Genomic DNA, 25,606 nt, shown 5'->3' with positions numbered 1-25,606 from the left:
AATAATAAAAGGCTTGCAATATTTCAGTTGATTTGTAATGAATCCAGAATGTATGACATTTTTTTTTGTAATTGCATTACAGAAAATCACAATATTCTAATTTTCTGAGACAGTCCTGTAATACTAGAAAAGCTGTAACCACAAGGATTTTAAAACCAAAGACAAAAAGTAAAAAAAAAATTAAAATAAAATAACGGGCTAAATATTCCCATAAAAATATATTATTAATATTGTGCATGTCTCCTCCATGTCCTTTACCAAACATTTTGAATACAGTAGTGGACATTGAGACAAGTATTGTGTCGGGGCATCTTTTGCTCCCGTAAACCAACTAAAGCCTCTAGTTGAATAATGACAAAATTCAGCGCGATTATCGGTTTAATCAACGTTCTCACAAGTGAATCTGCCCCTCCAGAAGCGTTAACAGAGTCACATGCTTACTTTGCTGTGGGGGAGCAGGGAGGTTGTTCTGCTTGGCAGTGGGATCTCCTTCAGTCGGCTTCTGTGGCACTTGTGTGACGGGGGGTTTCTGGGTTATGACGTCCTTCGCTGTTCGCTCACCTCTCGTCTGGCCAAAGAAAGTTTTGACTTCTTTAATGGGAAATTATTAATAAAAAGATAGCTCAGAAGGCAATATTCATGTCTTGATAATTAACCCAGGCTTTCAAATGTTTGTACATGTGTGTGGTTGGTGGTGAGAATGAGTGGTTGCTGGCCCCACTGACCTCTCCGGCAGCTGCTCTGGCAGGAACAGCAGCAGGACTCTCCTGGACAGGCGGCTGCTTCTTCCCCGAGACTACAGGCGGCGTCTCCTTCACGGGCTCCTCAACCTTCAGAGGAAAAAAGCTGACTGATGACTTCAGAGAAATAGGCACCACAACTCTAAATCATTTAATTTTAGTTTCATTTATGCAATTCAATCCTTCATTAGTTTTTTTGAAAGGGAAAGCTTGACTCCACTGACGGGTGTCACTATTACCTGGTCAGCTGCCCCCCCATCTTCAGCAGCCTTCTTCTTCTTCTTTTTCTTCTTCTTGTTTTTAGCTGCTCCGTCAGTGGTGGCATCTCCCTTATCCTTAACATCGTCATCAACTTCCTGCAAACCAAGATGGATGAAAGAAGTACATTAAAAAAAAACCTGAGGCTGAGTTAGGCATAGAAGTAACACCGGACTCGTGGGTGGACATTTGTAGTGAAGCACACCTGGTAACCAATTTGAATACTTGGAGGGAATTTAAGTGGAAAGTAATATCTAGATTCTTTAGGACACCTCAAATAGTGGCCAGAATGGGTCAAAATTATTCAAATGTATGTTGGAGGGAATGTGGGGCACACATCTGGAACCACTCTCATATATTCTGGACCTGTACCAAATTAAAACCCTTCTGGGTGGAGGTATCTGAAGCATTAAAGGGGACCTATTATGAAAAACACGTTTTTTCTTGTTTTAACATGTATAAAGTGGTCTCCCCTCACCCTGCCAACAGAGGAAAGATGAAATCCCATGAATTTCTGCAGGGTCTGTTCCCCCCGCCTTAATGAATCTTCCAGTGTCATGTGACTTTTTTGAGCCGTTCTGAATCTGCTCCCGTCGTGACGACACGACGGGAGCAGATTTCCATAGGTTCAGCCTCCGCTGCTGAAACCACGCCCACAACTCTCTCAGCCGGCTGTAGCTTCAGCCATTGTTTAGAAGCGCTGGCTGTTTCCACAGCGAGGGGACAGTTAACATGAGGTTTTGCATCGACATTTACCCTCATAAAAGGATCAGTTCCCACAGTAAAGACCCGGCAACTGCACACGATTCAGCGGTAAGTGACGTTATTTTTTTTTATGTTATTTATATTTGTTTACAAGTATGATCTTTGCATGGGCTAAGTATTTAGCTTAGCTCCGGAGCACCGGAGCTGCTGCCGGAGCTGCTCACGGACCGGACCGTCGAGGAGCCCCGGGCCCGGAGCTCCGAACCCGGGGGCTCTATTAGTACCGTAATACATTTTTCTTCTCTTTTATGGTTTCAGATCTTCCAAGCAATGCACCTGAAGCTGTTCAACGACACATTCAGAAGACGTGCGGTCCTTCCTTGAGCCAGCAATAGTGCATAAATGTTGTTTATATATTTAAACAATAAAGTTGCCATTTGTGAAAATTCAGTGTTGTGATTTCTTTAGTTAACGTGATTCATTTGTCTTGTAACATAAATGAAATGAGGAATGGGAGTAAATAACCGTGGTGTACCTGTTTAGAATTAAATTCAATCTTCCTGTGTGAGTTAGTGTGAAGACAAGGTGACTAAAGGCTGATTTATGGTTCCACGTTACACCAACGCAGAGCCTACGGCGTAGGGTACGTGTCGATTTAACGCAGAACCGTGGACACGCTTTGCTACGCAGCCGCTGCTCTTCTGCCCGGAGCGACGCTTTGTCTCCTCCCCTCCTACACGTCATTCAAGCAGCCAATCAGCGCAGAGCCTCATTATCATAGCCCCCCCCCGCCCTCAGAATGAAGCACAGAAAAAGGCTTTAGAAGCGGTAAAACTATATACACGGCCCACAGGCTGAATTTCTGATTTATGTAGAAAAAACAAGCTTTATATTGTTTTTAAGACATTCATGGCCTTTTTAAAATATACATTAAATGCCATAATAGGTCCCCTTTAAAACAAGTTTTCGATCAGCCTGTCACAGTCGACCCTGTGGTGATGCTGCTGGTAGCTATACCGGAGGGTTTGGGGAGCAGAGCCAAAACATATCTATTACATATATTACTTACAGCGGCTATAAAATGCATTACTATAAATTGGCTAAAACCAGACCCGCCCACGTACAATTTGTGGGTGGAGAGTGTAAGGGACATCTACCAAATGGAGCAAATTACTTATTCTTTGAGACTGCAATTGGATATATTTTGTAAGAGATGGAGCCCTGCAATGCCCCTATTAATGGAGCAGTAGACTCAAACCATTATAATTCGGTCATTTCTAGATTTGCTGTCCTACACTTCCCACCAAACCTCCTGGCGAGTTCAGGTTTGCCTTGTCCCTTAATGTAGTTTCTGTCGATGTCCTGTTGTACGGGTGTTTTTGTTTGTATTGTCCAATGCTACCCTTATGCTGCTACCGTGGATACTTATGTATATGGAGATGTGTAGGGATATACTGTATTTTATTTTTTTATATGCATGGAACATCTGAGTATGTGTTTAAAAAAAAAAAAAAAAAAGGAAACAGTTCTAATACGTGGATATTGTATTCTATATGAAGTTGCCTAATAGAAACAAAGTTAAAAAAAAAAAAAAAACACATTATGATCTATCAAATATTTGGTTGTCATTTTTTCTTTTAAGTGTATTTTTGTCCCTGTCCTGGTTGGACTTACAGCTACCATCTGATTGGCCTTGGCCGGCTCGGGGCGGGGCTGCTCCTTAGCCGGAGCAGTTTTCGGGGTGGTCTCCTCGTAGTTGCCCCAGGCTTCAGAGGGAGCGTTCCAGTCAGAGCTGGGGTCTGCAGAGCCACCGTCTGAAACGGACCGACAGACAACGCAAGCGTGAGTGACAATTGTAGCCATGATGTTGCTCAGTGGAAGAGTTCAGTGGAACTTACTGAGTCCAGACCACTCATCGTCCACTCGGGGCTGACTAAGCCACGACAGGTCGCTCACAGGCTGGGGCTCTGGAAGAGGAAACGGAAACATTAGTACAACTTCATGTGTGGGAGAACAGTGCCATCTAGTGTTGAGTTGACAGTATCAGTTTATCACGCTCCACTTACTGGCAGGACCAACCCCCAGTCCAGACAAAGACACCAGCTTCAGCTCTTTGGAGGGCAGCTGCCGGTCAATCACAGTCCACGACTCTGAAACACAAAGTAACCACGGATTAAAATGAATAAACACAATCAAAAACAAAGATTCAACATTTTTTCAGCACTATATTAAAAAGACTAAAACCACAACCCCAAATTAATTTCGAGCTTTCATAAAACGCCAACTCTGGCAAGTAGTATTATTCCTTATTTATGCTACCTTATAGCAGAGGACTGATTTGATGTAGCTTTGCTTAAAAGTGTTATTTCATCATTTCTTTTGACAGAGCGGTCTGGTGAACTTCCCATCAACCTCAGAGGGTGAGAGCCTTGGACAGAAAGTGAGGACAGTTTCTTCATTAAACCGTCTGCTGCCATTATAGCAATTATTGGAACCCCTTCTGTTAAGTTAGCTCTTAACCTTAAACAAAAATAAATCATTGCATTTACTTCCCTATTAGCCAGACGTGTAATACTACTACTACTACACTGGAAGTCCACCAAGAGCCCCTCCATAGCCCAATGGCTTAAGGATGTCATGTTCTTTTTGAAAATGGAGAAAATAAAATATACCATGAGCTTCAAGGAAGAAATTCTATGACATATGGCCAGTACTCGAGTTGTAAAAAAAAAATTAAAAAAAATCAGGGGGGATGGTGGATTTTATCATATGGGGACAGATAATTTGTGCTGATTACAAATAATATAATATATTACAAATAATAGCACTGACCAAAACACCTGCAGAAATACTGCAGGAATGACATAGCAGCAGTTAAATGCAGCCTTCTGTAAGCTTTAAATATCCACTGGGCTTACATCAAATACATCAAAACACAACAATAAAAAACACTTTTCTGAACTTATCAATATGACTCTGTCCTTCACAGGATAAGTAACATGGATCACTGCAAAAACTCAAAATCCTAACAAGAATATTTGTCTTATTTCTAGTTAAAATGTCTCATTTTAGTAAAAAAAAAAATCTCATTACACTTAAAACAAGACTCATCACTGGCAAAAACAACAATTTTCACCTGTTTCAAGTAGATTTTTATTTAAAATTAGAAAACAAATCTGCCAGTGGAACAAGATTTTTTTTGCTTGTAATAAGAAGATAAATCTTGTCCCACTGGCAGATTTTTCTACTTGTTTCAAGTGAAAATTTACTTGAAACAGGTGAAAATGGTCAAATAAGTTATTTTTATGGTGTTATTTTTCTGGTGATGACTCTAAATGTTGAAATAGCAGTAAAACCACATTCATTGATGAAATGACATAAGGGATGGAAAGGGGGGATGATTTGGACCGTTTTTATTTCAGGGGGGGATGCCATCACCCCTCATCTCGAGTTGTGCATATGGCAGCCCGTTATAAACCATTTCAACGAGTTAGTGCAGCTTCCTACTGATTGAACCCATCACGTACTTCTTTTCCAGTATGTACCCATCCTCTCATGCTACAAGATATACATACATTACAAGATATTTGTATTGTACTCTACTGTGAACAATGCTGTACAGGATTTCATTTTGAATAAACAATTTTTTTTTTTTTTAAAAAACAACCGTCTGCTGCCAGTTTAAGAAGAAGCTCTCTGCAGGCAGAGCTGGATCACCCCGGTGTTGTGAAGCCACCACTGAATCCCTGTAGCTACTAACACCTACGCCGTCACCACGGCAACACAGACTGCTTCATCATCGTGCTGTTAAAGAGAAATCATTTTTACCATCAATCCCTGCCCTCCACAGTGGCGCTGCTTGTGTCGGAGGGGTCCAGGAGCCTGAATTTGGAGCAACAGTATAACCTCGACCCTTAATAGCCATGTCAGTAGCTGCTGCTGCCACCTCCACAGTCTCTCTGCTGTTAACTAATTCCAAGAAAAGAAGCATTTCATACTCAGCCACAACATCATACGGACAAGACACTGCAGACTGTAGGAGGTCTGTGTCATTCACTTCTACTACATAAAACACGCACACTTCCTACTTTGGGTTGGCTTTCTAAACGGGCAATAAGTCTGGATTTGAAGGACTTAATTACCTTGAGAAACACCAGCTTCCACCTTCTCCGTCTTTACTTTTGCGGAGTCTGAGAATAAAGAATGAAAAAGGTTAACAAAAGCCATCAGCAGCATACATGTGAGGCTGTTTTTAAAAACAGAAAACATTTACTTCAGAGAAAACTCATGAGATGTAATTCCCATGATGCTTTTATATATATAGTCTACCAACAGGGAACCAGAGGAAGGCAACAACAGACGGGATGAAAGCTACATTAATGCCAAACAAAATCTGTTTCTCTAAATCACTTCAGAGAATTTATGTTTCACAAAAGGAAAAACAAAAGTCAATGTCATCACTTCTTTTAAAATCTTTTACAAGCCACCTTTTTTCTTCTTCTGGCTGGCGGGAGGAGGGGAGGCTCCGGAGGCCTTGGGCTGCTCCGGGGGAGCGCTAGCAGACGCGTTTCCTCCTCCAGGGCTGGCTGAGCCGTCGCTGGAACCCTTGTCTTTTTTGCGCTGCTCACGTTTCTCCTTGTTGCTGACCTTGGTTTCCCATGTACCTGGAGAACAACACCGGGAGCAGGGCAGAATTAGTTATAAAATACAAGAATTCACAATGGTATTAGTGAGGAATTATGTTATGGATTAGGCAGGATTAAGGAATACATGTTCACATTGTTGATTCCAAATGTCTTGAACAAAGAGACTTATAGTTCATGTTTCTAACCATCATTGAGAATGATGTCAAAAATTAATTCAGCACTTAATCATTTCCCTCGTGGTTTAATGGTCCGGTTATCTGACTGAAATAATGCATTTCACTCACTCATCATTAATCAAAAGAAGTTCATTATAATAAACTCATATCTCACCTTCTTCTGGTTCTTTGCGATCTGCAGATACCGTTTTGGTTTCCTTTACAGCCTGTTTGGCTTTCTTCTTGGATTTCTTTGTCTGCAAAAAAAAAACAGAGTATTTTTTTTGGATTAAAAGCAAGTAAATCGTAAAATAATTAATAAAAATCTGTCACCATTGTAAGACTGAGTACATAGAAGAATAATATAATAGATATTAAAGAGGGGACATGAAGACTTACTGGGTAAGGCACCCTATCCTGACTGAACCCTGAACAGTCAATCAATCAAAGTCACAGACTGAGGCCCTGTCTATTTATAGGTGAAACTACATCCACGTCACCAGACTCCCTAACTCTCTAACACATCCCCTTTCCTTCTCTTGACGTGGCCATAATTAACCCACCTGCCTCCAACACCTTCTGGAGCTCTATAGGTATTATTTGGGGTGGTGGGGGGTTGTGACAGGCCCAGACCTCATGCTGTCATGAAGCCTGAGCCTCGCAGCTTCTGCTGCAGCTGCAAGTTTAAACTGTAACTCAACACTGGTGACAGTTGCATCAACGCATGGTGGTGGAGCAGACGTGCAGTGGTATCAATAGGGGGTGGCCAGCAAATGTGTAGGGGGGGCCATGGACTCCCTACAAATTTGCTGGCCACCCCACTTGCCTCAATAAAAAAAAAAAAAAAACACTTGCTGGTCAGATAGATTCTATCATCAGTTATGCGTTTCATGCCAAATCATTTGGGCCAAATGCAGATCAGTCGGCATTTCTGAGCCTATTCATAGAAAAAGAAAAAGAAAAAATATTAAAAAATAAAAATATACAGGACTGTCTCAGAAAATTAGAATATTGTGATAAAGTAATTTATTTTCTGTAATGCAAAAATGTCATACATTCTGGATTCATTACAAATCAACTGAAATATTGCAAGCCTTGTATTATTCCAATATTGCTGATCATGGCTTACAGCTTAAGAAAATTCAAATATCCTATCCCAAAAAAATCAGAATATTCTAGGAATCCTAATCTTAAACTGTAAACCATAATCAGCAATATTAAAATAATAAAAGGCTTGCAATATTTCAGCTGATTTGTAATGAATCCAGAATGTATGACATTTTTTTTTTTAAATTGCATTACATTATAAAGAACTATTATATATATATATATATATATATATATATATATATATATATATATATATATATATATATATATATATATATATATATATATGTATGTATGCCTTAGGTTTTTACCAACATGGTATATATATGCAGACAGGTTAGAAAGTTAAAAAAAGTATTTGAGCCTATTCATAAAAATATAAAAAATTAAAAAAAATTAAATGTGTATATATATATATATATATATATATATATATATATATATATATAAATAAAGATATATTAAAATAAATATAATATATTAAAATATATATGACATATTAAAAATGAATATCTATATATCTAGGCCATAGGTTTTTACCAACATGGTATTAGCCATTAATATATATGCAGACAAATTAGAAAGTAAAAAAATATACATATTTCTGATCCTGTATACTACAACAGTATAATAAAATCCTGTAATGATGGTTTTATTTTAATAATTGAAGTGGCCCCCCTGCCCCCCTATGAAACACTGTCACCCTGCAGACGTGGCTCCCGGACGGGTCTTTAATAAAACACTAATGTTCCTCCTGGTCCTGACAGTAAAAGCAGAGTATAAAACATTAAACATTGGTAAATCAGGTGTTTGTACCTCGGGCAGCCGGGCCGGCTCTGCTGGGGGATCCTGCTGCTGATGTGGCAGCTCCTCCGGGCCCGCGTCCTCCCGGGGCTCGGGCCCGGCCCTGCCGTTCTGCTGGGCCCTCTTCCTCCTCCTGCGGGGCTCCTCGGCCCGGGGGCTCTTCCCGGGGCCCCCCGGAACCCCCGTAGCCGGGGCCGGAGCCACGTGGCCCGCGGCCGGGCCGGCGCGCCTCCACACGGAGGCCGCGAGCAAGACCACGGCCAAGAGTAGCACGCAGGCCGCCAGCGGGGCCGCCCAGGGCGGCAGCGACCCGGGCTCCAGCCCGGCGTCCAGCCACTGCAGGCCCTGGGCCAGCGCCTCGCCCAGGCGGGCCGACAGCAGCCCGGCCTGCCGGGACGCCTCGTCCCGCCACGTCTCCACGTCCATTGTCGGGTTTCTCTCCTCAAGACTCGGGCCGATCAGTCGCTCTGCTCCGCGGGGCTACAAGCAGCTGGGTGCCGACATCACGGCCGGCCCAGCGGCCAGACAGAACAGCAGCAGGTACGGGTACGGGTATGGGGCAGGTATGGAGGTATGGATCAGGTCCTGCGGTCAGCGGGGGGACATGGCGGCGGGACCGAGCTGAGCTCCACACGAGGTCCAGTGATGCGGCGTAGCCTCATATGGCTCTGCAACGCGCTGCCTTCACGGAGCCTTCACGGCCGTAGGAAACGCCAGTGCCAAACTGATAATCGCATTGGCGTTCTATGCAGTGACAGCTTGCTGTCAAAAAGGTAAATATTAAAAAATAAAATAAAAAAATAAAGTTTATTTTTAACAGCTTTGGTTTTCAAAACGTTTTTATCATCTTTATTTCTTTTTCGAAAATAAATCGTCATGTGAACGGTTGCTTTGGATAATAAGGACCCAACGTCGTGTCACATTATTCCCGGACTGAATAATAGGACCCAAAACGCCATTTTCCCAACAAAAATCATCCTGATCAACCAGCAAAGATGCATTTTGATCGAACTGCAATCAAAACTGCAGGACTGTCTCAGAAAATTAGAATGTTGTGATAAAGTTCTTTATTTTCTGTAATGCAATTAAAAAAACAAAAATGTCAGGTTATTATAGGCTGATGCTCTGGCCTTCAAGTCATTGTCAATTTGAGTTACTTGCCGCGAAAACATAAAAACAAATATGAACAAAGGAAAAAGGAACACATTGAAATAACATGTGCAACAACTACAAGGAGACAAAACCTGGAGAGAACTATAACAGCAAGCCCAACTACCCACTAGAGTCTAGACACTTAGTTATGTGCAGAAGTGTGACAAACCTACAGGACTGTCTCAGAAAATTAGAATAGTGATTTTCTGTAATGCAATTCAAAAAAACAATATCATACATTCTGGAGTCATTACAAATCAACTGAAATATTGCAAGCCTTTTATTATTTTAATATTGCTGATTATGGTTTACAGTTCAAGATTCCCAGAATATTCTAATGTTTTGAGATAGGATATTTGAGTTTTCTTAACCTGTAAGCCATGATCAGCAATATTAAAATAATAAAAGGCTTGCAATATTTCAGTTGATTTGTAATGAATCCAGAATGTATGACATTTTTGTTTTTGTAATTGCACTACAGAAAAATCACAATATTCTAATTTTCTGAGACAGTCCTGTATTTTGATCGAACCCGGATCAAAACTAGTTTAAGTATTGCACTTTGAGCAGTTACCAATTCCCAGGCATATAACAGTGCTTTTGTAAAGCGAGGCGTTTTAGGTCCTCTTTCAAATTCATACAATACTGTACAAAACAAGAGATTACCAGATTGATCAAACGGTTCTTAATGCTGTTCTTTTTCTACTAATTTATGGAGAAACCAGACACATTATAGACTAAATGGCCCCATCATATGTGTGTCTCACACACACACACACACACACACACACACACACACACACACACACACACACACACACACACACACACACACACACACACACACACACACACACACACACACACACACACACACACACACACACACACACACACACACACACACACACACACACACACACGCCATTGTACAATTTAACCTTCAGTAAATTAAACCAGCCAGACAACTTATTTGCATCCAAGTTTATTTTGAAATTCCCTACTCCCCCTGTACAAGAAAAAAAAGGACTTTCCACAAAGGCAGCAGTGAACTGTCAGTGATAGTACTTTTCTAGGGAAGGAAAAAAACAAAACAAAAAAAACTTAATCACAGTGTGTCTTTTCTTCTTTTAAATACTTCTACTGCTGTCATCTTTGGCTAGGTTTTCGGCTGACAGCTTCCTGTCAAAACCAATTCCTGTGAAGCAAAGGTTTAAGCCAATGGAGCACAGTTGTGGGCTTTACATTTTACAGTGCCAATGCAGGAATGTTCTGGACCGTATAACTCTTCATTGAACACAAAAGAAACAAAAAAAAAAAAAACAATAAAAATTGAAATAAAAATAAGCCGTTTGTGTTCACAACACAAACAAATATTACTGCCCGGGGAGATGGCGACAGTACGTCGAATTTCATAAAATTGTTTGGACAAAAAATAAATCTACAAAAATGGAACTAGGTAAATATTACACAACAGTAAACATGTTTCTTTTTTCCTTTTTAAACTCTTTTCTGTTGAACGTCTACACAAAACCAAAGTTCTTGGTCTTAATGGCTAGCAGGAGTTTCTGTTTGAGTATCTGTTTTGAAGAATAGAGTGGCACGTAGAGACGCGAGATGCAGGTATTGGCTGTAGGAAGGTGCTGGTCGTCTGGAGGCCGGATGGTGATGGAGGGCATGGGCTGGAAGCCCTCCTCGCTGGCTGGAAGAGACGGGCTGGAGGTCCAGAAGTACACCTGAGGAGCACAGAGACTATTAAAAAGCCAGGAAACAAATACGTGATTGCTAAATTTGTGCTTCCTCTTCAGTGTTAAGTCCATCCATCACAACACAACATCAAAATGAGTCGCATGAACTTTCCCATGACTGTTGTATTTTGAATTAAATTTCTCTCGCAGCTGCAATTTAAAGGCTGTATGATCACGTCTGCTACGAGAAAAAAAACTCCTCTGCGCTGCAAACGATTTTAAATTCATCACAGCAGTTCAACAGGAGTCAGAGTTCAGTTAATCTCTGAAGCGTGTGGTAGTTACAATCCATCACTTGATTCTTGCAACTCCGACTCCTGTCCCCAATGGCGCGATTTCAACAACTAGTTGAAGTATTGGTGTTGGAAATAAAGTTGGTTTTGAAAAATGAAGCAATATTTACTTGGATGAAGAAAAAAAAAATTTGGGGCTGTTTACACCAAAGTGTAATTGTGATGTTTGTAGTATTTGTCTGATAGGAGAAATGCAAGTAATATTTCAAAGATTTCACAGCTAATATCAGCGTTTGTTCCTTTGTGCTGCAGCCTAATTAAACATGAATCTGACTTGTCTAAGTTTGGATTTTGTGATTGGAAGAACCGTTGTCTTTTACCAATAAAAACATATTAAAAAGACAAATACAACTACTTGTTGCCTTTTTAAAAAGATACAAGGCTCATTATGTTACTTTTTTAGTGCACTACAATACTACCAACCCCTGTAGCACCAATGTATCAGTCGTAAATATATATATATTTTTAAATAAAATCTAATCCCCGTTGAGACTTCAAGCTTTGTAATTTTGCAAATCTGGATAAAAAAAAAATTGCCTTGAAAGACAAAAGTTTCCTTTACAAATGGCAACATGAGACTGATGAATTTGTCGGTACTGGAGGCCTGAGAACAGAGCCGTGATTTAATCAAAGCTTCTTTTATTTCATTTTTTACTAAGGAAAATTGTGAACCAGGCAACGCCTCGAACTGATCAGAGTGCACTTTTGGAAAAATAATGATGAAAAACAGACTTACCAGATCTTGCCTCTCAGTCATACTCATCTTCTCCACTATTGACCAAAACCATCGTTTAAACTGGAGGAGTTTATCTGCATTTTCTCCTGTTGGATGAAAAAGAATTTGCTCAATACTTTTCAGTGAAAATGTGAAATCCTTATTCTAAGACAGTGGTTCCCAACCTTTTTTCCTTGGGCCCCCCTTACTTGTGTCTAAGACCAGCCGGGCCCCCCGACCCGTACGTACTGGCACCAAAAGAGTAAAGTGATTTGTTACAAGTCTTTAATTGAAAAAATGAACATTAATTATGTTTTTGTGATAAATTTCACATTTCACATTTGGTTTACCCTGTATACATATGACTTTGTCTTTCTCAGCTTCATTTTGTGTCACCAATGTATAAAATACGCACAGAAAATAATTGCAAGGACATAAAATAATGTCTGAAAAATGTCTCTTAATATGAGTGCAAACATTTTTAACATTTTTCGTTTAAAAGGAGCATGAGGCTCCTTTTAAGAAATGAGACTCTCTAGCGCCACCCTTCACCACGACGGCCATCGGGGGTACTGCAGCCAACAGTGAAGCCGGCACGGGAGAACGGGGAGAACGGGGAGAAAGCACATGCAGCGTCATGTGACGTCACATCCGCTGCCCAGCGCGGGAAATTCAGCCCCACAATTGCAGCACATTTTGCAGCACACAGCCTGTTCAAGGCAACGGAGAGATACACTAGAGGGCTCATTCTTTTTGGTTTGGAACGCTTCATCTGACATTATTACTAGAAAACTTAAAACGTATACGAATTTTTTTCATAAATCCTGCCTCAATCCTGCCTCATGCTCCTTTAACAACCTGTCGGAGTAGTAGTATGATTAAATGTTGAATAATGATATAATAATAAGTTATTAAGTTTTTATCCTGCTAAATAACTTAGAAATATATTTTGGTCATTTTAAAATACTACGTGGGTTTATACAGACTTGGATTACAGTATTCCATTAGGCGTGTTATTTTTTATTTATTTAACATGCGCAAATATAATTTTTACAACTGCATATCTTCAAAGCAGACAAAGTTTCGTGCCCCCCCAGAGATCTCAGGCGCCCCCCCAGGGGGGGGCCGGACCCCAGGTTGAGAGACACTGTTCTAAGAGACACTCGCTGTAATTCAGACGGAAGAGCAACTTACCTGATTCATCGTTGAAGGAGGTGAAGCTGATTAGCATCTGGACGTTGACTTCTCCACAGCCGTTAACTAGCAGCCTAAAGTCCTCGGCCGTCAAGTCCTCCAGAGCGTTTTTAGGGAGTACGTCCAGCAAACCCTTCCTCATTGCCTTTAAAAGACCACATCAAAACTGGAGTCAATATACATTTTAATGACTGATTAAATGCATTTTCTAAAAAAATAAATAAAAAACACTGAATTCGCCACCTGTTACTAGAGAATAAACACATTTCACTCACATGGAGAGGCTGCTCAGCCACCACCAGCATTCTGTGCTCGGCGTACTTCCTCACATACTCATAAACATTGAGGGGGGTCACTGGCATGTTCACCCCACCAGACAAAAGCTCCACCTGAGGGAGGAATAAGAAGTAAACAAACCATTCGTCATCAAACTGCAGCATTGCCTACTCGACATTCAGAGTGCTTAGATGCATTTAACAGATTTGTGTGTATTCATTCTCTTATATTATGGGTGCTTTTCTTCAAGTAGACATTTATGTGCACATTGAATTTATGGTTCAGATGTTTTGCATATTTGATTTTTGGACTTCAGTTTACATCTGTCAGTTATTTGTAGCCTGTAAATGAGATGAGGGAAGTTCTGGATACTCGGTTTCAGACAGCAAGTCACTTGTCTTTTTAAAACAAACATTCTCGCTGGAATGTTTTCAACTATAAAGTTAGATTTTGTCCAACATCTGTAACGCTGATACAGCTGTGTCACACACACATTACTTCTTAATTCATACCACAAACACAGCCTTGAATGCTGACCTTAATGATACTGCTTGTAAATGTCTGCTGATTCATTTGTGACGGGAAACAGTGATGGAATAACTCTACCATACATGCGTTAATATTCATGAGTGAGGAGGCCTCGGGTAAAACGACTTTATGAATCCAAAACTGGACTAAACTGGTGAAAGAAAGTCTTTATGCGTGGGTTTTAACCTTTAAACCACAAAAATCCTCAATACTAGATCAAAATACGACTTCATAACCACAGGCCGTCCATAAATAAACTCTTTATGATCGATTTCATCTCAGTTTCTGTCATTTTGGTGCTGTTGGGTTACAGCAAAAAAAAGTAAAGTACTATGCGAGGTAAGAGACGAGTCCAGCTTCATTATCTAGGAGGAAAACTGAGTCAGGTCAATGTCGACAGTGAACAATGCTGAATAAGATGCAGTCGTCGTTACTTATAGACTCCTCAGTCTGCTCCCATTTTTCCCCTCTTTAGTGTGCTGCATCAAATTGAAGGTTCTGCTCTAATTCATCAGTGAGGTTGAACTCATTCAGCCACATCAGCTGTTCTGGAAAACAGAGTCTCACTATTCACTTTGAGCTAATTAACCTTGAGATGGAAATCTTTAAACTCTAGTTTCTGGAACAGACCTTTGGTCAGTCAGTTATGCATATTTGCATATTTTTTCATGCAACAATTTCCATTCTCAGACTAAAGCTACAATTCAAGTCTCTTTGACCACAGCCTTTTTTTTGGGACCATCTTTACACAAACACGGTATCACAAGTTTAAGCTGACATTCCTGGAAACGACAGTGAGCAGGACCATTACCTGACCAGCTCCTTCTTCTTTACAGAGATCGATAGCGAAGGCCAGATCCATGGCAGCAAACACTGCGTCTGCTTCACCAGCCTGGGAATGACGGATCAGCTGGCGCAGGCTCTCATACATGACGGGGTCGAAGAAGGCAAAGTCATGCCAGTTCACCTGGAGCAAAAAACAAATCAAATGCGTGTCATCCATTTGAAGGACGAATCGTAAGGTCGAGCTCTGAGGACGAACGCAGTCGGTCTTACCTTCCTACCAAGCAGCACTTTGATGACATGTCTGTTCAGTGTGATTGGACAGAGTTCATTCTGCAGCAGGCATAACCCCAGTATTCTAGACAAAGATGGCATTTATTTTAACTTTTCCTAAGTTAACACATTTTTGTTCGGCCAAATGAGTTGCAGTGTTTTTTTTTACCTGCCAATGTTACGAAAGCAGTTGAGTCTGGCTTCGGTGTTTTTGCCAGGCCGGGGAGAGTAAAAGCCCCGTTTGCCCGGCTGGTAGAAGAGGGGAGCGTTGTCGTCTCCATCATCTGGATCATCCAGCTCCATGTCCACGACGCTGCGTGTGGAGCCGTGACGCTTACGGTTCTCCTGCTGCTATAACCACAAAAAGAGCCAGGAGGGAGGACTATGTAAATGACAGCAAACTGTTGGAAAAACCAGGCAGTACCAAAGTATTCACACTATTTTTAAGTCGTCCAAGATATTCTAAAAGCATATTTATAAAAACAAAGAACTAGTTGTTTTGTTTTAAAAGTGCAAAACGTATTTAGTTTACCTGTGCTTTCTCTGGAGCCTCAGGGAGCCCCAGGTCCAGAATGCTGTCAGCACCATTTTCCCTACAAAAGATTATCAACAGTTTAAGTTAGTTTGTAATTACGGCACGTTAGAGAATCATTTCAATATAAAATCAAAGCTCTCTGATATAGTGTTGCATAAAAGAGAGCTTCATTATCTGTTGGCCCTGTTACTGTATTTGTGTCTGCATCCGTGCACATTCCTATACAGGACTGTCTCAGAAAATTAGAATATTGTGATAGTTCTTTATTTTCTGTAAGGCAATTAAAAAAAAAGAAAAAAATGTCATACATTCTGGATTCATTACAAATCAACTGAAATATTGCAAGCCTTTTATTATTTTAATATTGCTGATTATGGTTTACAGTTTAAGATTAAGATTCCCAGAATATTCAAATTTTTTGAGATAGGATATTTGAGTTTTCAGCTGTAAGCCATGATCAGCAATATTAAAATAATAAAAGGCTTGCAATATTTCAGTTGATTTGTAATGAATCCAGAATGTATGACAATTTTGCATTACAGAAAATAAAGGGCTTTATCACAATATTCTAATTTTTCTGAGACAGTCCTGTAAACTTGTGCTGCTTTTCAGCAGAATTCCCTGTTTGAAGTTAAATGTCGTTCATGTGAATCGGATATCAGAGAGCATCTTGACATTAAAACATCTTTGGTAGAACACGACACTCGTCTGCATAGGTTGCTAAGTGTTAGCTTCCCACTTAGCTGCTTAACGTTGGGTTAGACAGCACGTTACATCATTGGTCTCTTAACTCAAAACTAACGCTGACGTCCGTTGAAATCAGTTTGAGGTAACATTACACGGCATGGAAAAGAGCCTTCAATCCACCATGTAATGGGAATGAAGCAACGCCCTCCTCTTGACTGTGATTGGACGCAAGACATGTGCGTGTGTTTTTGTAAAAATGCTCTTCTACACATGAATGACAGTTTGATTCAATATGGTTGCAGGTATGAGTGCAACTGGTGGAATCAACTGACCGTCCATGTGCAATGAGGAGCTCCATGGCCTCTTCTACTCTGGCGCGGAGAGAATCCTCGCTCGCCAAAAGCAGCAGCAGCTGAGCGGGAGACAGCTCCAGCAACATGCCTGTAATCTTACTGGCAAACGCCTGGAAGGACAGAAAAGAAAACACGGTCATATTGGAAAACATATCCGTCATTGCAGTTTAACAAAAACAAAATAAAAGAGCAAACTGGTTCTGATAGACGGGCTGGCAAATCAAATTTGACGCAACTCTGTGTCATTAATAACTGCTGCACATCTTGACATTGAATAAGCAGTGACCTGCTTGGATCAGAAAGGGTTTTAAAAGGATTTATTACCGGTTGCATTGCATGAACTCGTGGGTACAGCCTTTCTCCAAGGGCTTGTCTGTGTGCAGGCAGAGGATCAGGCTCGTCACTGGGGTTTCCCTCCGACGAAGGTCTGAAAGGCCTGGTATCTATAGACAGCTGTCTCCTTGAATCTCTGCATCAGTCCAAAGAGAAAAAGGTTATTTATCAGTATCAGATAGTGATGCACCGAAATGAAAATTTGTGGCCGAAACCAAAAATAATAAACACTTGGCCGAATACCCAATAACATACCAAACATGGTTCTTTGCAGTTTTTCCATTTATTTTGCCAATTTTTTCACCATTGCATAAATAAAATAAATAGGCATGTTTTTAAAAGAAAAAAGTCTTTTACAAAATTACAAAGTAGAAATATTTTTTGAACATGAACAACTGAACATTTTTTAATTTCCCAGCATTTTTAAATATTCCAGCAGACATAATACCAACAAAGCACAATAACTTAAAATAAATAAATTAGCAAAATCATTTTTTTTGGCCATCTTTGAGTTTACATTAGACCTATAACTGACTGCTGAAAAATTGTAACATAGGCCTTAATACAAAACAAAAAATGCATTAAAGTGCATTGTAAAGAAAAAGAAGTGGATAAAACAAAAAAGAAAATCAATCCCTTTCACATACAAGTATTAATATGGGAAAGGGATTGATTTTCTTTATTTTGTTTTATCCACTTCTTTTGTGTCATCTAAATATGCCGTTATTAATTGTTCGGTTTTTTCACCACTTATTTCACCTATTTTCGACCGAACAATTTGGGTTACCGAACATTCGGTGCATCACTAGTATCAGACTGAGTGGCCCGCTGTTTTCCAGGAATAAAAGGAGTTTACCTGTCTCGGTCTCTCCGAGATCCTGCTCGAAGTCCTCCACTTCTTCTCTCTCGCTCCCGGTCTCTGTTCCTCAGACGCTGCATTAGATCTGGACCAAGTCAAACGAGACATTTACTTTAGTCAAAAATACTCCTGTGGTAATGCAGTAATAATTGGTTTTCAGCATCACTAAAGTGCCACGTCATGTAACAACAAAAATCAAGTTCCACAATATGCAGTAGTTTCTATGTATTGTCATACTTGAATTGTAATCGTGGTGACACGTACTGCTGGCCTGCATGCCCTTGCTGACACTCTGAACGCAGTCCAGGTTGGGCAGCTTGTCGTTGGAGAGGAGAGCCAGAGCGATGGCCGTGTAGAAGCTGCGGGCCACGCCGCTGCCCTCCCCAGGCTCGTCTTTGAAGGTGACCTTCACCCGGTGGACAGCCATCGGCGTGGTGGTGCAGCGCCTGCCGAAGTGTGCGTTCAGTTGTCGCATGGTCTGCTGTATTAGCTGGTCTCGGTCGCGGTCCACCTCCAGGGCCAGGTCACGGGACTGCAGGTTCCTCAGCTTCTCCATCTCCCGCCGGAACTTTGATTCCTTGACCTCGAAGCCGCCCAGCTCAGTGAGAATCTGAGATAAACACAGATGTAAAATGAGTGAAGAGTTAGGTTTAAGTGGCTCCATGCAAGTGTGAACATGTTCAGTTCGATTAAAATTCAGAAATACAGTAATCCCTCGCTATAACGCTGCACGGATTTACATTGTGCATCGTGTTCTGCATTCTGATTGGCTAAACAGTCTCCCCGCTTCTTCACTTCCTGTGTCAATCACGTTGGTTGCTTAGCAACAATGCTGAGAACGGCCAATGAGCTTCAGCAGCAGCTCAAGAACGGGAGCCTTTGATGAATCGCATGTCGGTTTAGAACAATCTTTTTGCCCAGAAGAAAAAGAGCGACAACAACGACCCATAACTATGTTCTTCTCTGGAAAAAACCCACCTGCACCGCGGCTTTAGAAGAAAAAGACGGTACAGAGCGAGTCAGGATGCAGCAGCAGTCACAAGAGCAGTGAATTATGGGCAAGTCACAATCTGTCCTACTTATTGTATTTATTTTCATAATTTTTCATTTTCTGCCATTCAATCCAAATTAATCGGATCACGGCGGAGCGGATCTCCGCAATTTGAAGCCTTGTATAATAATTGTAAAAAAAAATAAAGGTTACTACTTCACGGATTTCACCTATCACAGGTTCTTTTTGGAACGTAACCCCACGAAAAACGAGAAATGACTGTACATTATTAATCCCTGAAGGGGAAATTATTGATAATTCACTAAAGTTACACTTATATCCAATACCAAAATAAAATGATAAATATTTCCTTCTAATCGTTAGTTTAATTGAAGTTTAGAATTAACACTCACCGATCCGGGCTCTGCTCCAACATCCTCCATGAAGACACGACCAAAGAGCTCGAGTGACAGACGCCAGCGGCCGAGCAGCATGTCGTGTGAGATCATCATCCCCATGAAACTGCAGTGAGGTCTGAACACAAAGAGAACCAACATTTTCATGCACTAAACTTATAGGAAATAAATCCCCCTAAAACTAAAGATGATTGTTTTTGTAAACCCAAACTACAGCTTGCTAAAAAGGGTGATGCTTTTTCTTGGGACAAATGGGTCACAACATATTTGATTTTCTGTTTTTGAAAGAAATTTCCATTTAAACTTCAGCCACTCCAGCACTTACCTGAATGATGGGAGTGGAGGGCCGTCGCTCTCGGTGAGGCCGATCTCAGCCAGCAGGCTGCTCTTCAGCTGGGCGGCCAGGTCGTGGGGTGAAGGTCCAGGTTTGGAAGCCTCCATCTCCTGATCTCCCAGCGACTGGTTCTCTGCGCCCCGCTGGCCACTTTCCATGCTCATGACGTTTTTCAGGTTGGCCGAGTAAGACATCTTTGTGGGCAGAACCTGTCGCAGCAAAAGGTCACAGTTGTTGAGTAATGTCATGCATTTGGTTTTGATGATGGTGGTGTGACGATGGCAGAATGGAAATGGGACACAAGAGTGCTGACGATGTTCTGATATCCACACTTAAATGATATTTCTATTTCAGTTGCGTTACTTCTACATGTGAGTGGTGTTTGATAAGCATGAAACCCAGCTGCCAGCGTGTTTGTCCAGTGAAGATGGGTGGTATACCTGAGAGGAAGAGGGTAGAGAGGAGCCCGTGTTTACCTCCAGGCAGTTTCTGTCCACGCTCGCCTCAGCCAGGCCTTTGGTGGTCATGTAAGTAGAGGAGTACAAGCCCTGAGAGGGACGCCCAAACAGATCCTCCTTTCTGGCATTGGGCTGTTAAACGAGAAGAAAAAGGGAGTTAAATCCAGACAGCCCATTTATATAATACAGTTAAGAGCAGCAGTACATCTAGTTAATGACTTTGAACTCGGTCTAATGTGAATAATGCTGCACTGCAGTCATCTTTTACTTCAAAGTATTCATGGGTAACAAGATTCTTGATAGCATAAGGGAAGTACATTTAAAGAAAGATAAGAAAAAGGGCCCCACAGTTGCTATCTGTGGTAATGAAATGGATGGAAAATAGGTAGAAAAAAGATGAACATCCCACTCTGGTGTCAAAATAATGCTCAAGAGACTTCTCTGCATTTTTCTGGAGATTAAAAAGAAACAACCAACTAGATCAAGCCAGAATTGGTGCCAAATTGTTTATAATTCAAGTGAACTTATTAAACTACCTAAAGAACAACAACAATGTGGTTTCTGACTGGACTGGGAGGATTTCAGGCCGATTATCTGCTGACATGGAGATCTCATATCATCTTACACAGAGTTTGCATTTGAAATAAAACTCCCAGAAAGCCTCAGAACAGCTGAACCATTAGGTTGAATACACCTGTTCTCAGATGCATTTGAATAAAGTTCTTAATCTGCACCTTTAAGCTTAAGTCTCAAAGTCTCTTTTTTGTTTAAATTTTAAGTCATGCATTTTTATTTTCTGCTATGTGCTGATGTTTTAATGTCTCTGTAAAGCACTTTAAATCACTGTTGTTGAATTGTGCTATAAAAATAAACTAGCTCTAAATCGACATCCAAGCGTCTCTGCAAACAGATCTGACATTTATGTCTAGAAAGAGCAGATCCTCCATCCCATTTACACCAGTACTTATAACTACACAGTCGTGCCTGCTGAGCCAGCGTGCATGTTAATAGCAGGCGTTAACGGCCCCAGGGGTTTCAGCTGCACGTCTGACCTGCAGGAGATGCGGCTGGTCTGCCAGGGGGATGGCCTCTGCCAGGGGAACATCAAACGGGTTGGGGGGGATGCAGCCCAGGAAGGTCATGGAGTCAGAGCGCCGGAAGAAGGGGTGGTTCTGACCCGTCTCAGCTGGAACGGGGTCTTCGTCCTTGTCCTGCAGAGTCGAACCTTCACCCAAACATTACAATAAGTTTAGTACAGTTTATACATTTGGAACTGATCTTTTACCGGTGGTCACTGTCTGTCTTACTTTGATTGGTGTCTTCGTCATTCTCGTGCTCAGAATCCTCATTGTCCAAACCAAACTCCAAAATCTCTCGATTTCTAATAGTTAAAAAAAATTAATAGTTCATAATTAAGTTAGTTCCATTTACTCTGAAAGCATTTAATGTAAAGTGTTAATTAATCAAAATCTACTTAAAGGGGACCTATTATGGAAAACATGTTTTCTCCTGCTTTAACATATATAGGACTGTCTCAGAAAATTAGAATATTGTGATAAAGTTCTTTATTTTCTGTAATGCAATTAAAAAAACAAAAATGTCATACATTCTGGATTCATTACAAATCAACTGAAATATTGCAAGCCTTTTATTATTTTAATATTGCTGATCATGGTTTACAGATTAAGATTCCCAGAATATTCTAAATTTTGAGATAGGATATTTGAGTTTTCTTAAACTGCCATCCTCTGGCCGGAACAACAACAACAACTCTGCCGGCCGGAGCTTCCGCCATTTTCTACGCTTCATTCAGGCAGCCAATCAGCACAGAGTCTCATTATCATAGCCCCGCCTACTCAGAATTCCACATAGATAATGAGGTTAGAGAATGAGAAGATAAAGACATGGCTCAGAGGCTGAATTTCTAATTTATTTAGCAAAAACTATCAAAAGCTTGTTTTTAAGACATTCAAGGCCTGTTTAAAATAGGTATTAGATGCCATAATAGGTCCCCTTTAATATCTGCATGAGTCATTCATCTCTTGATTTAGTTAAATTACCTCTTTCTGTCCATCTGTGGGGTGTCCAGCGTGGTCTGCTGGTTCATGGCCTTTATCCAATAGATGAGTGCTTGGAAAACATAGGCCACGTGTTTCAGCGAGCAAACATCCAGGACAGGAAGCACGTCAGAATGCTCGTCTTTGTGGGAGCGCATTAGGGACAGAGCGTAATTGAGGAAGTCGCCGCGCGCTGACATCATGCCTTGACGAGCAGTCAAGAGTGTGGCTGCTCTCCTAAAGAAACACAAAACAGGTGAGTGTATGGACTCAACTGCCTTACACCACAACTGGAAAGAGTTGGTACTTGCTGTTCTGTTGGGGTTTTTTTTTCCACTGAGATGACAAAGCAAAAAAGTAGAAAAAGTCTAAACTTTTACCTGCGTCCTTCCAGAGTGCGGAGGCTGGCCTCCTCCCGAGCCGTCATCCTCTCCCTGCGTGCTGAATGCTGCGAGGCGTGCAGCGGGTGGCTGGGGTGACCGGGGTCTCCGGCAGACGACAGCGCAGAGCCGTAACGCAGCTGAGCCTCCGTGGAATCCATGATGGACACCATCCAGTTCCAGGTGGGAATCAGCTTTTCTTCAACATAGTTCTGCAGAAACAACACACATCTCATTCTTCAGATCTTTATATCTGAAAGTGCAGTGTAGTTCAGTCATGTCTTCTGTGATCATTTAAAACCACAAGATGAACAACTATGCACATTTCTGCTGTGTTAATGCGCTTCAAATTGACCATTCGTTATCTTTTCTCAACAGCTTTAACCCTCAAGACTAAAAGGTAAACCTTCACAAGTCTTAAACAATGAGCCTGCAAGCTCTATAAAACAGACGACAGTGACAGGCTGACTGAAGTTACCTATGTCCATTTTGTTCCTATTAATGTGACTTATTTCTGATCGTTAATGTCAGTTTTCAGATCAAATGTGTTCACAGATCTTATACAGTCGAGTGTGGAAGTATCAGAATTCCTGCAGCTTTAGGCCTTCACACATGCACCGAGCATTGTGTGGTGGGGGAAGCATTTCTCAGCAGTCATGAGGAGAAATGCATGAATCAGCAACCACAGGGGAAGTTGGAGTGGTGAGTGGCTAGGATCAATAACAGCTGCGATCACTTCCATCTTGCCCCAATCAAGTCTCCTGCTTTAATATGATGATGATGATACAATATGACAATTTCTCTTGTTGTTGATACGAATGTCAAATCCTGAACAGTATCAGGTACAGATGTGAAATTTCAGATGACTATTAACACGGTAGTCTGGAACAAAACCCCTGTAGTTATAAATGAACTGCCAAATCAGTTCTTTATCTAATCAGAATCATACGATATTGCTGGTAGATAATACGTCTTGAAGTTTTACATGTATGAGGTGGACAAGTCAACGATAGAAATGCATACATGTAGGCAGGAAAATGGGGATCACATCCTGCAACAGGGTGGATGCAGACTTTGCGGGAGGGGATTTAATAGAGAATACTAAGTGTTTTTTGAACCATAATAAAAAAAATGCATGTATAATGTGCCTTTGTAAGCAGTGCAGCGGAGGCTGTTCTGTATCCTGATCTATATTACCTAGGGATGCCCCGATACTGGTATCGGGGCCGATACTGCTCTCATATACTCGTACTCGCAAAAATTCTCCGATACCACGCACCGATACTTCATTGTTGTTGTAGTTACTGGTTAGTGACTCTAGGGGGAGATGTTGAGCCACCCCGCAGCTCCCCAGGTGAGTGTGCAGCCCATGGATGTATTATAACTGGATAGGAGATAGGAAAATGGCCGCCCATTCATTTCAATGTAATTTTCTCACCCAGCGCATACGCTGAAAAAGTTCCTGACTTCCGGGTTTACTTCCGTGTTATCGGGCCCATAGAGCATGCGCAGTTGAGTCACCTCCCATGATGCTCTGGGGTCTCCCATCATGCCCCGGGGCAATGACGCGAATATTAATATAATATGTATTAATATAATATATTAATGAATGTATATTAATTAATGTATAGTATTACATATATTAATATAAAATAATTATATAATATATATTAATATAATACATCCATGGAGTGCATGGACACAGCCGTGACGTCACGCCCAGACAGACTTTTCTTTGACTTTTCTGGCCGTTATAAAACATTTTTGACGGATATAAAGTCCATGACTTAAAAATATAGAATACAAAGATTAGTAATTGCCGGTGATTACAGCTGGAGGTGTCCTGTGAACAGTTTTAGAGGCTTCTCTTTTACTATTGCGGTCTATGGGAAAAAAGCTTTCTGGGCCACATGGGATTTTTTGTTGCAGTTCCGCGGCTGGCCACTGGGGAAAATCGGGGTGCCTGCTGAGTGCGAGATTCGGGGGCTGGTGCAGCCTGGCGGCTGCGCATGTGCGGTGCTTCACCTGAAGCCGTCCGTGTGAAACAACATAAACAATCCCATTGTTACATTCCGGTGAGCCGCTAGTCGGCTAAGCTTAGCGTGGTGCGACTGGGGAAAGCCCTGTGTTCTGCCGATTTCTGCTGCTTTGCCGGAAAAATGCTACCTAATGGTTTTTCTACCTTTGTAGAGCTACAATTTTACTGTGTTTTACTCCCTAGCCCACTTCCTTTTCTGTCCATTTTTACATCGTGCAAGACATGATGGGCGTGGCAATCAAACTTTCAAAATCGATTGTGCGCGTGCGCAGAACCTCAAAGTAGCATTTCTCAGCAGGGAGCAAGGATCGGCAGAACACCGGCCGGCTGAGTTTTGTTTAAAATTGATTCCAATTCATTGCATTTTTAGCCTAGTTATTTTTGTGGTAGAAGTATCGGATCGGTATTCTGGATCGGTATTCTCTATCGGCGAGTATACAAATTAAAATACTCGTACTCGGTGTGAAAAAAAAATGGTATGGGGGCCTCCCTAATATTACCTGCAGGTTGACGGCATCTTGATAGGAGAGTTTAACAGCAGCAGGGTACTGGGAGTAGACGAGATGGTTGTATTTGGGAATGAGGCTCATCAGGTCTGATATCTGCCTGATGACGATGCTGTAGGCCCGGGCCAGACTGCTGGCAGACGTCAGGTAGCTGCTGGAGTTGCTGGCCTCCAGCGCCGCTGCTGCGGCCGCAGCGCTGGAGCTGATGGCACTGGAGCGCCGAAGGTTGGTGGGGTCAATATATATCAATCCTGTGGAGCTCGCTGTGTCAAAGACAAA

General features: G+C 41.4%; 2 protein-coding genes across 3 annotated transcripts in view; both read right to left on the bottom strand.

The window, feature by feature from the left end:
* The window catches only part of LOC133425079 (protein LYRIC-like), a 10,740-nt gene extending 1,635 nt beyond the window's left edge, over positions 1-9,105 (bottom strand). Inside the window, exons 1-11 of one of the 2 annotated variants that reach the window (XM_061715754.1) lie at positions 8,431-9,105; positions 6,680-6,761; positions 6,191-6,367; positions 5,846-5,893; positions 5,532-5,672; positions 3,770-3,853; positions 3,602-3,670; positions 3,378-3,517; positions 980-1,096; positions 726-830; positions 442-568 (exon numbers count right to left, since the gene is read on the bottom strand). In XM_061715754.1, the coding sequence (XP_061571738.1) occupies positions 442-568; positions 726-830; positions 980-1,096; positions 3,378-3,517; positions 3,602-3,670; positions 3,770-3,853; positions 5,532-5,672; positions 5,846-5,893; positions 6,191-6,367; positions 6,680-6,761; positions 8,431-8,844 (1,504 nt within the window). In that variant the 5' untranslated portion in view covers positions 8,845-9,105. The remainder of the gene's footprint in view (positions 1-441; positions 569-725; positions 831-979; positions 1,097-3,377; positions 3,518-3,601; positions 3,671-3,769; positions 3,854-5,531; positions 5,673-5,845; positions 5,894-6,190; positions 6,368-6,679; positions 6,762-8,430) is intronic. The other variant, XM_061715763.1, reaches the window with a different exon arrangement.
* A 1,434-nt stretch (positions 9,106-10,539) lies between these two features.
* The window catches only part of ubr5 (ubiquitin protein ligase E3 component n-recognin 5), a 48,396-nt gene continuing 33,329 nt past the window's right edge, over positions 10,540-25,606 (bottom strand). The window contains exons 39-58 of the mRNA XM_061715741.1: positions 25,322-25,590; positions 22,784-22,995; positions 22,407-22,640; positions 21,654-21,727; positions 21,399-21,571; positions 20,365-20,478; positions 19,880-20,097; positions 19,552-19,672; positions 18,412-18,757; positions 18,145-18,232; positions 17,280-17,424; positions 16,935-17,065; positions 15,913-15,973; positions 15,550-15,731; positions 15,381-15,465; positions 15,136-15,291; positions 13,796-13,909; positions 13,521-13,665; positions 12,348-12,433; positions 10,540-11,306 (exon numbers count right to left, since the gene is read on the bottom strand). Of these exons, the coding sequence (XP_061571725.1) occupies positions 11,094-11,306; positions 12,348-12,433; positions 13,521-13,665; positions 13,796-13,909; positions 15,136-15,291; positions 15,381-15,465; positions 15,550-15,731; positions 15,913-15,973; positions 16,935-17,065; positions 17,280-17,424; positions 18,145-18,232; positions 18,412-18,757; positions 19,552-19,672; positions 19,880-20,097; positions 20,365-20,478; positions 21,399-21,571; positions 21,654-21,727; positions 22,407-22,640; positions 22,784-22,995; positions 25,322-25,590 (3,167 nt within the window). The 3' untranslated portion in view covers positions 10,540-11,093. The remainder of the gene's footprint in view (positions 11,307-12,347; positions 12,434-13,520; positions 13,666-13,795; positions 13,910-15,135; positions 15,292-15,380; positions 15,466-15,549; positions 15,732-15,912; positions 15,974-16,934; positions 17,066-17,279; positions 17,425-18,144; positions 18,233-18,411; positions 18,758-19,551; positions 19,673-19,879; positions 20,098-20,364; positions 20,479-21,398; positions 21,572-21,653; positions 21,728-22,406; positions 22,641-22,783; positions 22,996-25,321; positions 25,591-25,606) is intronic.

This window comes from Cololabis saira, chromosome 3 (genome assembly GCF_033807715.1).
Source record: "Cololabis saira isolate AMF1-May2022 chromosome 3, fColSai1.1, whole genome shotgun sequence".
NCBI lineage: Eukaryota > Metazoa > Chordata > Actinopteri > Beloniformes > Belonidae > Cololabis > Cololabis saira.
Note: the sequence above shows the minus strand (reverse complement) of the source record. Positions and strands in the feature narration are given on the sequence as shown.